The sequence below is a fragment of the Pangasianodon hypophthalmus genome, chromosome 2 (assembly GCF_027358585.1).
Source record: "Pangasianodon hypophthalmus isolate fPanHyp1 chromosome 2, fPanHyp1.pri, whole genome shotgun sequence".
Lineage (NCBI taxonomy): Eukaryota > Metazoa > Chordata > Actinopteri > Siluriformes > Pangasiidae > Pangasianodon > Pangasianodon hypophthalmus.
The window spans coordinates 25,763,138-25,779,057 of NC_069711.1; the positions used below are offsets into that span (position 1 = coordinate 25,763,138).

Sequence of the window (15,920 nt, forward strand, 5' to 3'; positions counted from 1 at the left end):
TGAAAAAATGAAGAATGTCCCACACACGCGCACACAAAGCAGCACGTCCTGCGTGGGCCTAGTGTCCACTTAAAAGGCCCCTCGCTGAGCCAGACAACCTAAATTTGGAACGGAGCAGGCCTTTAGCAGAGACCAAACCGAATTCCTCACAATTAGCTGACTTTAGGTGACAGGCTCCCGGGTGAGAGAGCCACACCGCTGCCCTGATTGGGTTATCACTCCTCTCCTGCGCCATGCAAATGTGACCGCAAGGAATTGTGGGATAGAAAAGAACCACCAGCCAGCAAACATGACCATTCATAAACATTTCCTTATATGAATGCCAACTGACCATGACAAATAAGCAAGAGGAAAGTCTGTGAAAAGAAAATGGTCAAGTTTATTTATAAAGCCCAGAATACTGAGCACTGCTCTTAGCACTGCTCCTAGCTTGCCCTTAAAGAGCACTTAGATGGAGATGTTTCAGAGATGTTCATAATTCACTTTTTTATCATTTGTGTTCTCATGAACACTCATAGACTTTGAGATTTTCTACTTTATATAGTTTTAAACACTACAGACCTTCCTGAAACTGAAAGCTTTCTCTTTTACATGCATCTCAACCCCAAATAAAAAATCTAACATGATTTTTTTTTTTTTAAACAAACAGTTACGAACTCGGATTAGAGGCAGAAGATTGGCTAAAAATTTTGTATGGAATCTTTAAATTGGAAAACATTAAATTACACCTAATTACTAATAAATAAATAAATAAATAAAAGTAATTTTTCCTCCTTTTCAGTGTTATCCCCAAACTCAGTTTCCCTCAGATTATTTTTTAAATATTTCAAAAAAATATTTTTTTATTTATTATTTTATTTATTAATTTTTTTAAATACATTTTTAGATTACTTTTTGCTCCTGTATAAAGCAAAAAAAATGTCTTAAAGTATCCTGAAATGATAATTTTGTCGTCAGCAGCCGCTGTGATTGACTTCATCATCACAAAAATGTTTAATAAATTAGATTTTAGAAATTATTTCACAGTTTATTGAGCTTCTGAAAGACTGAATGCGCAGCTGTGCTTCCTGTCTGAAGAATATTCTGGATTTTTGACGTTTCATTTCGACAGCTTGCGTACCCGGTGGAGAAAATATGCGAGTTCTCATCACGTACTCGAATTCCTGCCGCTTGTAACCAATTGTGCTATTTTAAATAAATTTAAAAAATGTTTTTGTTTATGTGAAAGATTTACGTCTGTGTTTGTTATTCGGTATTTGGTCTTTAGCTGCTGTTAAATGTGATGTAAGAAAGTTGCGAGATTTAAAAAAACAACAACAAAAAAAAAAACACATTAAACCAACATACATACATGCGACGTATTTGATTACAAACCAAATTGATTAGACTTCTGTCCATTTCACTATGACACGTAGCGATCCAACAACTTAATCAAATCACGAACAAGCTAGCAAGGTTTTGGAAGATATATAATAGATTTTACGATACAAATTTCAAAAAAAAAAATAAAAAATGCTCCTGTTGGGTTGTTCTCAGAAGCACTCCTAATAAAGCATAAAACAGACTCTCAATAAAGGCAAGGATGCACTCCTCTTCACGCTTACACTCGTTTAATTAGCAGATACCTATATCCAAAGCGATTTTCAGTTGAGACGAGGAGGAGATGAGCAGCTGAGGGTTAATACGTGGGTATATTTATAAAAGTTCTCTCAGCTTCTGGAAGAGGAATAAAAACAAGTCCATGCTGCTCCTGAGTGTCACAACAGAAAAGTGTTCAGCTATCCGAGTCCAACAAACAAAAATTGGTGCTCTCTCTCTCCCGTCAATCACAGCGACAGCAGCCAATCGTGGGTGTCTGTGAGGTCGTGGATGTGGAAGAGGGCAGACAGCGCTCTCCTCTGAGTGTGTTACACTGCCCTGCGCCATGTGGTGGCTTTGTGTGTCGTGTGATATGGGAGAGCTCGCAAACGAACAAACCGGGAGGAAATGGGGTCTATGGCAAATCCTTGATCACAAAAAGAAGGACTAAAGCTCTTAGCGCTGAGAATAAGCAATGGTGTTCTCCATGGAACAAGGAATGATAAGCGTAAGGTCAAGTACTCGGCTGTTTGGAGGTCCATGTAGGTGGTGATATTGATGTCTGATGGTCTGGAGGTCCATGATGTTGGGTGATCATGGTCTCAGGATAAAATTTAACGGCTCCATCCAGTAATGACTCATGAAAAAGAGGAGACACAAAAATGAATTAATAAAACAGAAATCTTACCATTTGTATGCAAAGCTGCATAAAATATAAACAAATTAATTTACAATTGGAGCAACAAACTAAACACATTGCTATATATATATATATATATATATATATATATATTTTAATCATTTTTTAAAATCAATTCACTTACCTTCCTCTTAAAGCCTGTCACTTACCCATCATATTTTTGGGGCCAGGAAAATAGGAATTTTGCTCTTTTTGTGAGGATTGGGGGTGGGGGGTTGTTTTGAAATGGTCTTTATATTTTCAGCCGTTTTATATTTTTTCTTTTTTTTTTTTTTAAACCAGTGCTGCTGCAGCAGCAGCTTGCGTTTCTTTTTTTTTTTTTTTTTGCTTCTTTTTTTCAGCTGATTTTTTTTCTAGACCATTTCAATTCTTTATTTTTTTGACATTTCAGAGTAAGCCGGGAGAAGCAAAGCAGTCATACAAATCATTAAAACTCATACATAAAATATGTACACAAACACAAACTAGCTCAAAAGGCTAAATGTGCTAAATTAAGTCATACTACATGTGACCCAACATGCTCTTTGAAATTAAAAGTTAGTTATCGTATCCCGATTTTTACAAATTAAACGTGGCTTCTCATAATAGACTAGATTCAATGAAAGGTAATTCAATGACATTTTTTACACTGTGAAAGAAAAAATCTGAACTGTGCTGAGAGAGACATCAGTTCAGTGTTACTGCTAATACATAAAACATGAATGGCATACTCATGGCATTCAACTGCCTTTTAATTAAAAACAACCGTATGACAAAAAATGAAATGAAAAAAGGAAGTGATGTGACGATGGAGGTGGGGCTAGGCCAAGAGACATCTTCATCTGCGCCAGGAGCGTGACTCATTATCGTCTTCTTCCTCATCGTCATCCTGCAGCAGCGCGTCGTCCACCAGAGTGTCCTCCTGGAACTGTGGGAAATTGGAAAGCAAAGATGCACATCAGCGTGACCATGTGAACACAAATCATATTATCATGTTAGCATCATAACAGAAGTTGAGTCATTTTAATAAATAATTTGGTTTAGAATTTTATTTTACCAATAAATTTGTATTTCATCAGGTTATCATATGCTTATTCTCTCCAGCATAGACTGGACTCCCAAAGTGGTCATGTGACCTTGGCGAATTTCATGATTCGCACACAGGTTTAAATTACGCACACTGTCCATTCTTCTCCTGTTCCTGCTTAGTACACTGCAGTTATAGTTTGGCTCCATCTACTGGCAATGTCCTAGACTTTGCAATTCGATTCAATTCTCAAAATATTCTGTACAAAATTTTAATGAAGAAAAATGATGGCTGAAAAGACTCCCTTTTTATTTCTGAATCAGAAACAATGCAAAGCAATGTGCATTTTTCTCTGCATAAAACTAAATAAATCAAAAAGTGCTATGAACAAAGGATTAACATTGCAATAATGATAGCAGTAATGTAGCACATTTTGTTTAATATTCTAACAAAATGTACTACAGGTTCACCATAGCTTAAAAATAAATAAAGTTATAAATTCTCCCAAAAATTCGATCGAATAAACAAAGTCAATGACCTGGTGAAAATGACTGACTGAAACATAAGGAGCTCTGTAACAGCACTTGAGGAGTCATTTTAACCAGAAACAGAGCTCCAAAGTCGACTAAAATGCCCAAAATTCTGCTGCTCCTTTCTCAAGCGTTGTAGATCACAGAGGCTAGAACATGCTACAATCTGGTACAATCAGGCTATTGGTCACCTCGCACATGCACAAGATTGCCATTCTGGTAATGGTACAGCCTCACAATGAAAGAATGTCATCACATGACCAGCGGGCTCTATGGATAACTATGTTATGCAGACTGGGAACTCTGGTGTTCAAACTGCAGTTGGATTAGATGCACAATTAAGAAAATGCTGCTATTTTCACAATACACATCGTCACATTTTCGCATTGTGATGTATCATATCACAATGTATTGTTACATCCCTACCAAACACAGACTTGTTTTTGTGCACTAACAATGCTTTACTTCATGAAGACCAGCCACACATTTGTTCCTCACGTGAGGCTAACAGTCACAGACTCTCAAACCTGTATGAATGCGACTTAGCCCTAGTGTGCTAATCTAATCTAACAAAGAAACTGTTGTGTGAATGAGACATGAAGCTGACCTCCTCTTCCTCAGGCTCTGCCTCGTCAGTGTCAGCTGCGCTGAGAGGGACGGCTGGTTTGTACCAGGACAGACGCAGATCCTGATTGTTAAACCTCACGCCATGAACAGCAGCCTGTGGGAGGAGAGAAAAGTCAGGAGCATCCGAGAATAAGAACAAGAGAGAGAGAGCAAGAGAGAGAGAGAGAGAGATTGTGTATTAGTGAGTGTGTTCCTTGCAGGTGGAAGAGCTAGAAATCTGTTTATGACTCAGCGCGAGTACACGATTGTGTGAAAGTGAGTCACTTAGAAAGAGCATGATCCTGTGAACGTGTGTGTGTACCTGTTCTGCCTCTGTTCGGGTTCTGAAGGTGATGACAGCACTGAGACTGGAGTCCTCCATCTGACAGTCCTCAATCTCCCCAAATTGCTGATAAGACACAAAAACCATGCACATTTACACTCTTAACACAGGCATAAACCCAACTGGTGTTATCAGCACCCATAAACACAATTGCATAAATGGACAATAATTAAAATTAAAACTACCTATGACCTAATAAAAACAGTGGGGAAAAAAAAGTATTTTCTTTCAAATACATGTTGCAAAACACACACTTCCTGTTCCCACAGACATTTAGGTATATTGTTTAAATACTCTCTAGGGGTATCAATAATTTTGCCACATCTAAGACCCTGGATTTTAACACTACAGAATATCTATGCTCTGAATTGTATAAAGTGCACAAACCAGACAACATAAGGGAGTTTGAAATGTGATTCTTCTACAAGTGTCTCATCTTTCAGGAAGATGCTCATCTTCCTCTGCTGGATGACTGGAAAGTGTGGTGATGTTGGAGCGTTCGTGTGTGTGCACAAGTGTGCGCTTTAGACTCACAGCAAAATGTGGCAGCAGATCCACTCGATCAGCCTCAGTGAAGCCGCTGATCTCCAGAGCGCGGGGTCGATGATCTACCACGGAGTGGGTAGGAACCCCCCTCGGTCTGCCCCTAATGCCCCGTCCACGTCCCCGCGCTGATCCCCGACCCCGGGCATGGGCCCCCCTCCCTCGCCCTGGGGTCAGAATGCCCCGCTTAGCTGCCTGTGGGGGGAGAAAAGGAGAGACAGAGAAAGAGACACACACACACACACACACACACACACACACATACACACATACACACACAGTGAGTGAATGAGAAGATCGTCCTCACTCCTCCCCAACTTGTACAAGTATGTATTTGGTCGCTATAAAGCGATCAAAAAAAAAAGTGGGGGGAGAACACTGCCTCCTAGTGGAAGCTTCAGGAACTACAGTAAGCAGTGCGCAGAGTGTGTGTACCTCGAGCTGCAGCTGTGTGTATCGGAGTTTGAGCTGAGCTGTGTCTTCTCCAGCTTGTGTCTTCTTGTACAGATCGAGTTCAGTGTCCAACAGCTCCTTCTGAGCCTGAACACACACACACACACAAACCATAAATTATAGACTGAATTACTCTGAAAGATAGAACCAGTCTACAGAACTGGGTTATCTGACACAGACACTGTACTGGGCAGATCACAACTACAGGTATGAAAGTGTAGCGTAGCATCTGTGTGTGCGTGAGCGTACCTGGGCCTTGGTTTTGATGCCACTATGCAGTGTGTGTGGGCTGGACAGGCCCTTGATCTCCTCCTGCAGTTTGCTGATGCTGTTTGTCAGAGTGTTCAGCGTCTGCATCAGCTGAGCTTTATCCTCCGCTTTCATTGACTTGTTCTTCTCTAGCTTAGAAATCAGCAGCTGAACACACACACACACACACACACACACACACACACACACACAGTCAGTGTTTCTCAAACAGTGAGCGGATCTCAGCAAAAATCTGAAACAGTAAAATGTGAAGGATTGTGTTATTGTCAGAGACTCACTTTCTGAGTCTCAATGTGCTTCTCCAGAATCTCCTGCTTCTTCTTCCTCACATCTTGCTGAAGTTTTAGCGCCTCCTACCCGAGAGGTCAGGAAAAGCCAGTGTTTATGATAAAAGTATAACACAATATTACAGTTTTAGGTACATCCTGATATTTTTATAGCTACAAGTAAGGAATAAAACACTTGGGGTCACACTGTTATAGGAAAATAATCAACATCAGGACCATACCTGGTAGTTGACATACACATATAACATACATACATATATAAATATGTATATAATTTCTTGTCATTACTGTACTCAACCTGGCTGCTACCCCAATAACTGCTACGTCCATATATAGTACAAGCTGATCTGCTGAATACTATGTTACAGTATGTTATGTTTACATTCGCAGAAATTTATTATATTGTTACTCTATTGCACTACTGTTATATCTGACACTTTCATACTAGAACTGTGTACTATTCGGAGCTGCACTGTCTCTTACTGTGCCTATTGTCCTGCTTTGGTAGTTATTGTACTGTCTTGTGCTGTTTGCATGTGCACTTTATGTAGTAATGTGTAGTCTCTTGTAGTTCTGTGTTGTTTTATGTAGCACCATGGTCCTGGAGGAACGTTGTTTCATTTTACTGTGTACTAACTAGCTGTATATGATTGAAATGACAATAAAAGCCACCTGATTTGACTTGACTATTTTCCTAAAACAACATGTCCCGAAGTCTTTTATTCCTCATCACTAACCTGCTTCTTCTTCAGTGCATCCTCAGAGCTGGCAGCTGTCCCCGTCATCACACCCTTTTGGCCTGGCTTCAGCGCAGCCGGGTTATAAAACGTCTTCGTGAGTCCAGTGGAGGTGGAGAAGACCTGCAGAGATGAAGCAAAATGTTCAGCCTGTCTCAGAGACAAAAACAGTACACATCAGAGTGATAACGAGAGATAACGATGGAGCACCTTTCCTTCAGCCGGCGCTGGTTTAGAGAAACCCAGCCGCTCCTTCACCGACGACCGGGCGGCGCTCTGTGAAGACTGGAAACACACACAAACAAAATTAAATAGATGTGAATTATCTAGAACAGAAATGTGTTACAATTTACAAATACAATGCCGGAACCTGTGATGGAGGCGTGGCATCCTGCAGTGGCTCTGTGCTGTTAGAGGGCAGAGGACCGAGACGATCTTTCACCGACTGCTTCAGACTGGTGGCTTCAGGCTGCTGCACACTCTGATACAACAGGAAACAAAACACATTTTACACTCACAATCATTGATGTTGATGCTTAAGCCTCATTAATGTGCAGAAAACAAAAAACAAACTTCAGATACCATATACATCTTCGCTGACAGACTCCTGAAAAACTTTTCATATTTTAATATTCTATGGAATGCACAAACATGCTTGAGTGTATGTGAATCACAGAGATTCTGACTGTGTGCATGAGTAGAGCATATGTAGGTTGGTGGTGTGTGTGTATACCACGTTGAGCGGGGTGTGTGTTTGTGTGCCAGGCGGCCCGTCATCTCTGTGCCAGTGCACTTTGATGAATCGGTTGTTGAGGACAGCCTCAGTGCTCTGCATAGCGCGCTTTGCTTCCTCTGGAGACTCGAACTGGATCAGAGCACTCTCAGGGTCATTGTTATAGGCAACCTACACACACACACACACACACACACACACACACACACACACACACACACACACACACACACACACAAATAACTATAATGAATCAGTGTTTCCCCAGTTACATCAAGAAACTGTTTCATCAAAATGATGATCATAATACCATAATATACACAGTACAACTATATTTATAACCTCTTACAGTAAATTAAATGTCACCAGTTTCACTATTTATATTGTTTGCATTGTATTCCTTAATAATTATCACACTGACAACACTATGATATATCTGCAACCAATTATTACCATGATAAAATAAACTGAATTAAATAAATTAAAAAGAACAATGTTAAAATAGAATTGCAAAAGAAAAACCCGAAATTACTATGCAATTTAAAAAAGGCAACTGTAAAATAGATCAAATTAGATTGTTCAAATAATAAAAAAAAAAAAAAGACTTCATCTCAAAGCATAAACATGACATATATGTTGCCTACCTAGACACTACTCACAAACAGAGCATGCTGCATAGAGCTAATGTAGCAAAATAAAGTGATACACCATGAGACGCAGCTCACCTGCAGGTTGACAATTTTCCCAAATTTGCTGAAGTGCTCGTTGAGTTTGCTGATGTTGTTCAGGTCAGGTGGTATTTGCCGGATGGCCAGCTTAGTGTTCGGCAGAGGCAGCGGCACTTTCTTATGGTAGCCATGATGGTTGGGCTTGTTGAAGTTTGACCTGTGAAGAAAAATAATAATAATAATAATAATAATAATAAGTAAGTAAGTAACTAAATGAAATAAGTGGTAAAGTAAAAATCAGCAATCTTAGAGTAACACAAAAATGGCATTGTTACAAAGGTGAATGGAGCAATGGATAAAAACATTATATATATATATATATATATATATATATATATATATATATATATATATATATATATATATATATATACATATACATATATGGGGTAAAACTTTTTAATCTTATTCGTTATTACTTACTTATCAAACCAAGGTTTTTTAGAAGGAGGGCCGCCATCATGATGCCCCACCCCTCGCTTCCTGGAGTCTGATTCCAAAACGATCCGTGCAGTATTGCTGTTCAACATTTTATCTGTGGAGATCACATAGAACAAAAACATAAATATTCACAATATGTTTGGCCACGTTTCATTTCTTACTTTTTCCTAATACAGGTTCATTCAAGAATGCACATAATTAATGAATTCCTGAATGATAAACATTTTTATTTGTATTCTGGAAGTCTGGAACAATTACAAATTTAATGCAATTTATTTATTGCTCTTTAATAAATAAAAAATGTTACCATTGACAAATTGCTGTGGTAGAAGAGGAATAAAACACTTCAGGATGTGCTGTTATTGAAAAATAATCAACTTCAGGGTAGCAGCAGTAAGTCCGCTTCATCACACCAGTGTGTTTTATTCCTTATTCATAACAGGAATATTGTTACATATGGAGAGCACCATTACATGCTGTACACAGGACTTTACCTCGTGGAGGAAGATCCACTTCTCCCATAGTGAGGCCAATGAGGTTCGGTCTCTGCACGTTGACCCGGGGTCTATACGCAGGGCGAGAGTTTAGACTAGGAGCTTCGGGGTTATACACGTCCGGTTCAAACGAATCTACAGATAACAAAACCAAAAAAACAGGATCCTTAGAAGACAATGTCCTTCATGCTGTGTGAATCCCCTACCACAGTGAGTCCATGACTCTCAGACTCGTATGCTCATTATTTACCCATTTTATCAGCGAGAATTCAACACTCAGTACAAATCTGTTGCTCATTCTTTCTAACTGAGCTTTCATATTTATATTTTCTCTGTCATGTTTCAATTTTAATGTCTGTCGTGCATTTTGATTAATCTTTTCTTTCTCTTTCATTTTGATAATCAACAGTAGATTTGTTTATTTATTAATTAATTAAGATATTCACCTAACACCGCAACTGACATAAGAGTCCCTCACCAGGGAAACCATGATTGTGCACTAGCTAAAAAAGTTACAAGTAAGACGAAATCATGTTTTTAAGATTTGATTGTGTGAACGTTTTATAGTTTATTCACAAATGCACGGAGGTTAGAGTGATTACCCGAGGTGAAGAGGGGCGGCGGTGGCTGTGTGAGTGGGGGTCGGATGCCTGAAGTGACCAGGTGAAGCGGAGGCTGAGGGAGTAGAGGACGAGACGTGGAGACGATGGAGGGGACAGAGCTGGTCATGGAGTTTGGAGGAGCATCCAGTGCTGGGAGAGGCGGAGGAGGACCTGCACAACACAAACATACATTAAAAAAGCTTTATTGTGGCTTCTTAAGGTTCAGTTCACTAAAACAGTTAAATCCTCACCCGCAGCTGATGGTATTTTGACACTATTTGAAGTAATGGGTGATACAACGGTACCTGCGACAGGTGGGAGGCTGCCTGGTGCCACAGGGGGCCGGAGGTTAACCGGTGGAGGGGGGAGTAGACCGGGAGGCGGCGGCAGACCAGGAGGGGGCGGACCATCCCCGACAGGAAGCGGCGCAGGCGGGAAGGGGAGGATGCTAGGAAGGTTGACATCCTCTACCACCACCGGATCACTGCCATGGTCGAATGGACACATATCACCTCGCATACAGAAACCTTTCTCTGTGTGAGGAGAAAAAACACAGTGATGATAAATGAAAATATCAAATTTAAAAACTATATATATAACATATCTAAATGGTAATTTGTAAACAATAATGTAAGAAATTACAGGAGAATTGTTGCCTAAAATGAACATCCCTTCAATAATCAAGCTATTTATGATGGTGAAATAATGTGTCCAAAAAAAAAAATCTGTTAATTTATGACAAAGATAGTTTTGGAGCAATAAAGAGGTACTGAATTGTTTTAATTGTCATGTAAGACAGTTTACCTAATGTTGCATACATAATTAACACAATCTGACTGATCTCAGACCCGGATACTCCTCCCTCCTCCTTACCGTCATAGTCACGACAGCGCTTGCGTGAAGGGGGCGGAGCCACTCTGCCATACGGGCCATGGTCTTGGTGGAATTCAGACCAGCTCTCCGTGGTGCTGTTGCCATGGTGAGTGGGAGCGATGACAGTGATGGTGCTGCTGAGGGCGGGTACAGGGAAATGGGAGGAGCTAGGAGCAGAGGCGAGGGGTGGGGGTACATAGGCCTCAGTGGCTCCGCCCTCTGGCCGCTCATGGTCATACTTTGGTTTTCCAGGCTCCCTCTCTGTAAAATAAAAATAAAAATTAAAGCTGCAAGCAGCACTTTCGGGGGCCAAGCACCCAGACTCAGTCAGCCACACATTCACAGACGCACTACAATTGTTGCCTAAGCAATCACAGGAAAGCAGAGCCATACCTTTAGGCAAAGCGATTCAAGAGTGATTTGTAGTTTCACTCATGATGTGTATGTTTTGACCATGGACAGTGGTGGAATTCTCTAACTGTAGGAGGAACGGTCTAGATGAATAAATGGGCAGCAGGGTGGCATTGCTGCTGCAGCTACCACTACTGCTGTGACCTGTGGAGTTGTCTGTTGCTCCTTTTACCTGTGGTCATGATTGCTACTGCTCTGACCTAAAAATGCTTTTCTTTTTGCAGTTAAAAACACCTAAGGCATTTATGTTTTTTTCAATCTGGGCCTTTATCCCCACTTTATGCAAGTTTAGACAGGTTTCAATATGTTGTGAGAAATTGACCAAACCTGGTGAAGACTTGGACAAAATTTGGAGCAAGAGTAACAAAAATGGCAGTTAGATGAAAATGTTTTCGGCATGTTGTTGTAACTGTTGACCAATAAGTGGCACTGTCACAAAATTTGTTGTATAACCTCAGAGCATGGTCCTAAAGATGAATACCAAGATTTGTGTCAATGTGCAAGGTCGTTGCTGAGATACACCCTCACTGCCTGTTTGGCGGCTTTGTCATCAGATTTGATGGCACATTACCGGCAAACCATTTGGAATATCGATATTTTTTTGATAACTTTTGTCCATGTTGGTTGGAAGAAGAAAATGCCAAACTTGGTGGGGATTGGACAAAATTCATAAGAGGAGTAGCGAAAAAACGGTTTTTGACAAAATCCAAAATGGCGGAAAATCAAATTAGATGCCTGGCTTTTAAACTTCGGACACATGGTTCAAAAGTTATGACCATAAATGTACTTCCAAATTAGGCCCAAAGTTGACCTGATGGAGGCGCTAGAGCGTTGGCAGCACTTGGCCCAAAATTGGTAAGAATGTTCCTTAGACCCTCCCCAATCAGTGTGCTAAATTTCACAACTTGTTAGATGGTTCTATGGGCTGCCATAGACACCCTAGCCAGAAGAAGAAGAAAGAAACGGAGAGTAACAATAGTGTGCTGCCTACGCACCTTTGGTGCTTGGTTCCCTAATAAAGACTGATTAAAACTAATTAAACTGATCAAAATGTCCTCTCATGCATATCAGGTCAATTTAAATGAATGGCATCTTAGAAGGAGGCGTGGCCTCTGTTTCAGACTGTTCCAATGAAGGAGGCGTGGCCTCTGTTTCAGACTGTTCCAATGAAGGAGGCGTGGCCTCTGCTTTAGTCCTATCATTATGAATATAATAAGCCAGCAGTAGTGTGTGTGTGTCTGGGTGTGTGTGTGCACCAACCTCGACTCCTAGACCTGGAGCGGCTGCGAGAGCGTGTCCTGCTGCGCTCCCGCTCTCTCTCGCGCTCTCGGTCTCGCTCACGCTCTCTTTCACGGTCGCGGTCACGCACTCTGTCTTTGCTCCAGCTGCGACTCCGGCTCCGGCTGTAGCTCCGCCCCCTGCGCCGGTTGTAGCGTTCACGGTACGAGTCACGTCTGGGCGGAGGACGCTCGTACTCTCGCTTTCTGGACCGATCATCTTTCTTGCGCTCATCACTCCTCCTGCGAAATGGATGATCAACCAGCAAATTTAGAGTCACTGAAGTTTTAACAGTGATTTACATTAATTATAATTTATATTAATTATAACTGTGATTATTATTTAAAACCTGTTTGTGTTTACCTGCTGTCTCGGCTGTAACGTGAGCTGGACTGTGGGCTGTGGTTCACTCTCCTGGAGAACTTCTTCTCTCGTTCATCATCCCGACTCAGCTGCTACAAGAACACAAATCGGTAAACCTTACACACACGCAGACACACACAGACACACACACGTATATATACACCTCTCTCACCTCCTCTTTCTTCTGCTCGTCTTTGTCGGAGCGTGTGTGGCTCTCGGTCCTGCCTGTGGAGCTCAGCATCTCAGCCTGAGGTAGGTAGCTCTTCGTGTTCACAGCTTCAAAAAGTTTATCCACAAATGTCTGAGTCTCTGCACAAACACAACAGCGGTCACAAAGTTTACTCAGGAGTCTACAGCAATCGCTCATGTTTTGCTGCACAGAAACCTGAGGAAAGATTCTCACCCTTCTGGAGGAATACATCCAACTGGTCTATGCATAGCGCTCTCAGCTCCTTCTCCGACTTGTCCTTCTTCACCAAGGCCACCACGTATTTAGCGAGCGCAGACGGGTCAGCATCACATCTGCACACCGCATGGCAAACCAGCGAGACAGCCAGTGTGTTTTAATAAAAAAAAAGGCCAAATAGCACATGTGAAAATAAAGCTTCGTAATATGATTTAAACATTATCTAACGACTTTGATTGTCTAATGATTCTGAGAATTTGGCATATATTGTGTAAACAGCTGTAACGTGTAATTTTAATAATAAGTTGTAAACGACCTCTACACTGAACTGTACTTAAAGGAAAAACAAGAAAGTATTTTATAAAACTGCACTTTTATTTTTGACAAATCTAGCACTGAATAAAGGTTAAAAATATATTTTACTGTTTCTCATAACTTCATTTGAGTGAAATCTTAAAATGAGATTAAGAACTTTACAATAAGGGGGTCGAGATTAAAATTTTTTTTTCTGAATATTTTTCACTGAAAAAAAAATACTTTTTAAAATTGCAATTTTTACTTGGCAAATTTTATTCAGAGTAAAATAAACACTTCTTATGCTTTGGAAGTGATACTTATTAAAAGTAAAATAATTTTTTTCAGACCATTCTTATTCTGAATCGCTGCTTAAAGAAACACTTTCTAATTTTTTTAAACAAATCTTGCATTGAATAAAATAAAAATTATTTATATTTATTTACATACATAATTTTTTAAATATATTTTTTTAATTTACGTAACACTTCCAAAGGGTGGAAATCATGTTAATCATTTTATTTCTGTCATTTTATTATAAGAGTTGCTAAATGATGAAGATGATTTTAATTTTAGAAAATAAGTTCTCTCTATCTTAATACTTAATCTCTGATAATATCTATCTATCTATCTATCTATCAACTTCCTAAAATGTTTATTTCTGACAAATCTTGCACTGAATAAAATTTATTTATTCGTCCCTTTTGGACAGAGCTGTTCTTTTTATTATTATGATTATTATTAATATTATTATTTCTTCGCTGTTGCCCGGAGCTTCATGCTGAAATGATAGCACTGTGCAGAGATTATTGCAGGATTTTTATTCGGAAACTGTCTTTATTTCTTCACAGCGGTTGAATTTGTCAGACGAGCCCGAGCTCAGTGCCGCAGTTAAACAGACACACAGCGCTGCTGACCAGCTCTCTGGCTTTAATTGATAATAAACAACATAAACTCGTAGCTAGCTTGTAGCTAGCTCAACACAGCTTCACAGTGCTAACTGGCTAACACGGTAGACTGAACTGAAACAGTGCTATGCTAGGCTAACAGGCTAACTCATCCACTTACATTGGTTCGAGGGTTTTGGAGAGCCACGTCTTCAAGGCATCGAGGTTTTCAATGATCATTTTTGAGAAAAATATAATAATAAAACAAAAAGAAAAACCCAAACAGCTCAGCTAAAGTGCTGGAGGTGAAAAAGTGCTAAGCTAACAACACACCAGGCCCAGGGATGCTAATACTAAAGCTAACACTAAAGCTACCCGGCCCCCAAACTACGTACAGTTTTCACTGATTACTCCAAACATGTGATTTTAACAGCAGGGCAGGTGGACACAGCAGGATAATTCAGAATTACATTTGCCTCTGATCAGAAATTAGATCTGACAATTTTGCGAGGAAACGTCTAGAAAATATTCCCAATACTTTCCTCAGTTTTTCCTCTCTTTCCCCAGTTTCTACAAATGGCGACTGTTTACTCACGTTGTGAAATATCGCGAGAATAGGCACTTCGCTTACTCTCGTTGGAAGATATCGCGAGAACACGAGCCAGCATGGCTCGCCTAGAGGGCGATCTGTGGGCTTTTGTCATTCATTCATTCATTCATTCATTCATTCATTCATTCATAGATAGATACACTATAAGGCCAAAGGTTTGTGGACACCTTTCCATCACACTGATACGTGCTTGTTGAACATCCCATTCCAGATTTAGTCCCCTTTGCTATTATAATAATAACCTCCACTCTTCTGGGAAGGCTTTCCACTAGACTTTGGAGCGTGGCTGTGTGGATTTGTGTTCAGTCAGCTACAAGAGCATTAGCGAGATCAGGCACTGATTTTGAGTGATTAGGCCTGGGGTTCAGTCAGCGTTACTGTTTGTGACATGTTGGTCTATTTTCACTTGTTAACGCTTCCCTACATTACCCACAATGCCACTCGACTAACTGCTGATAGTGCTGCCGTGGGATTTTGCAAACGCTACCTAAAGAGAGCAATGTGACAGGGCCTTTATCTTTTAGGAGACGAATCAGCTTCAACTTTTGTGCTAATACTGCTGTAAGATCACTCTTGTAGATTGCTAAAGAGCCAAACCAAACTCAGTGCAACTGTGGCTTATTGTTGCACTGCATTCTGGGACTTCAAGTCCAGTGACTGCTTCAACATTGCCACTAATTCTACACTGGGTTTCTCATTAATATGATACGGAAAATAGTGAGTGAGAAAAACTCTTACTCTTTTGTT

The 15,920-nt window shown here is 40.3% G+C and overlaps 1 protein-coding gene across 2 annotated transcripts; it reads right to left on the reverse strand.

The window, feature by feature from the left end:
• Positions 1-2,583: 2,583 nt before the first annotated feature.
• rbm26 (RNA binding motif protein 26) lies at positions 2,584-15,168 on the reverse strand. 2 transcript variants are annotated; one of them, XM_026933608.3, is made up of 22 exons: positions 14,745-15,168; positions 13,380-13,498; positions 13,149-13,285; positions 12,977-13,065; positions 12,596-12,855; positions 10,925-11,185; positions 10,357-10,584; positions 10,052-10,222; positions 9,450-9,584; positions 8,938-9,049; positions 8,512-8,671; positions 7,787-7,957; positions 7,424-7,534; positions 7,264-7,338; positions 7,054-7,176; positions 6,308-6,382; positions 6,009-6,176; positions 5,742-5,846; positions 5,298-5,501; positions 4,743-4,829; positions 4,422-4,535; positions 2,584-3,185 (listed from the first exon to the last, which is right to left on the reverse strand). In XM_026933608.3, exons 1-22 carry the CDS (start codon positions 14,801-14,803, stop codon positions 3,096-3,098), a joined length of 3,054 nt encoding a protein of 1,017 aa, XP_026789409.1. In that variant the 5' UTR covers positions 14,804-15,168; the 3' UTR covers positions 2,584-3,095. The 2 variants fall into 2 exon arrangements, with proteins under 2 accessions (XP_026789409.1, XP_026789408.1); XM_026933607.3 differs by having other exon boundaries at positions 12,977-13,068.
• Positions 15,169-15,920: the final 752 nt, after the last annotated feature.

Excerpts from the sequence above, each read along its gene's own strand:
- rbm26 (XM_026933607.3), bottom strand. The coding sequence starts at position 14,803 with ATGATCATTGAAAACCTCGATGCCTTGAAGACGTGGCTCTCCAAAACC. Across the intron at positions 10,223-10,356 it reads CAGCCTCCCACCTGTCGCAG|GTCCTCCTCCGCCTCTCCCA; the intron begins GTACCGTTGTAT and ends TGTGTTGTGCAG. Across the intron at positions 6,177-6,307 it reads AGCACATTGAGACTCAGAAA|CTGCTGATTTCTAAGCTAGA; the intron begins GTGAGTCTCTGA and ends GTGTGTGTTCAG.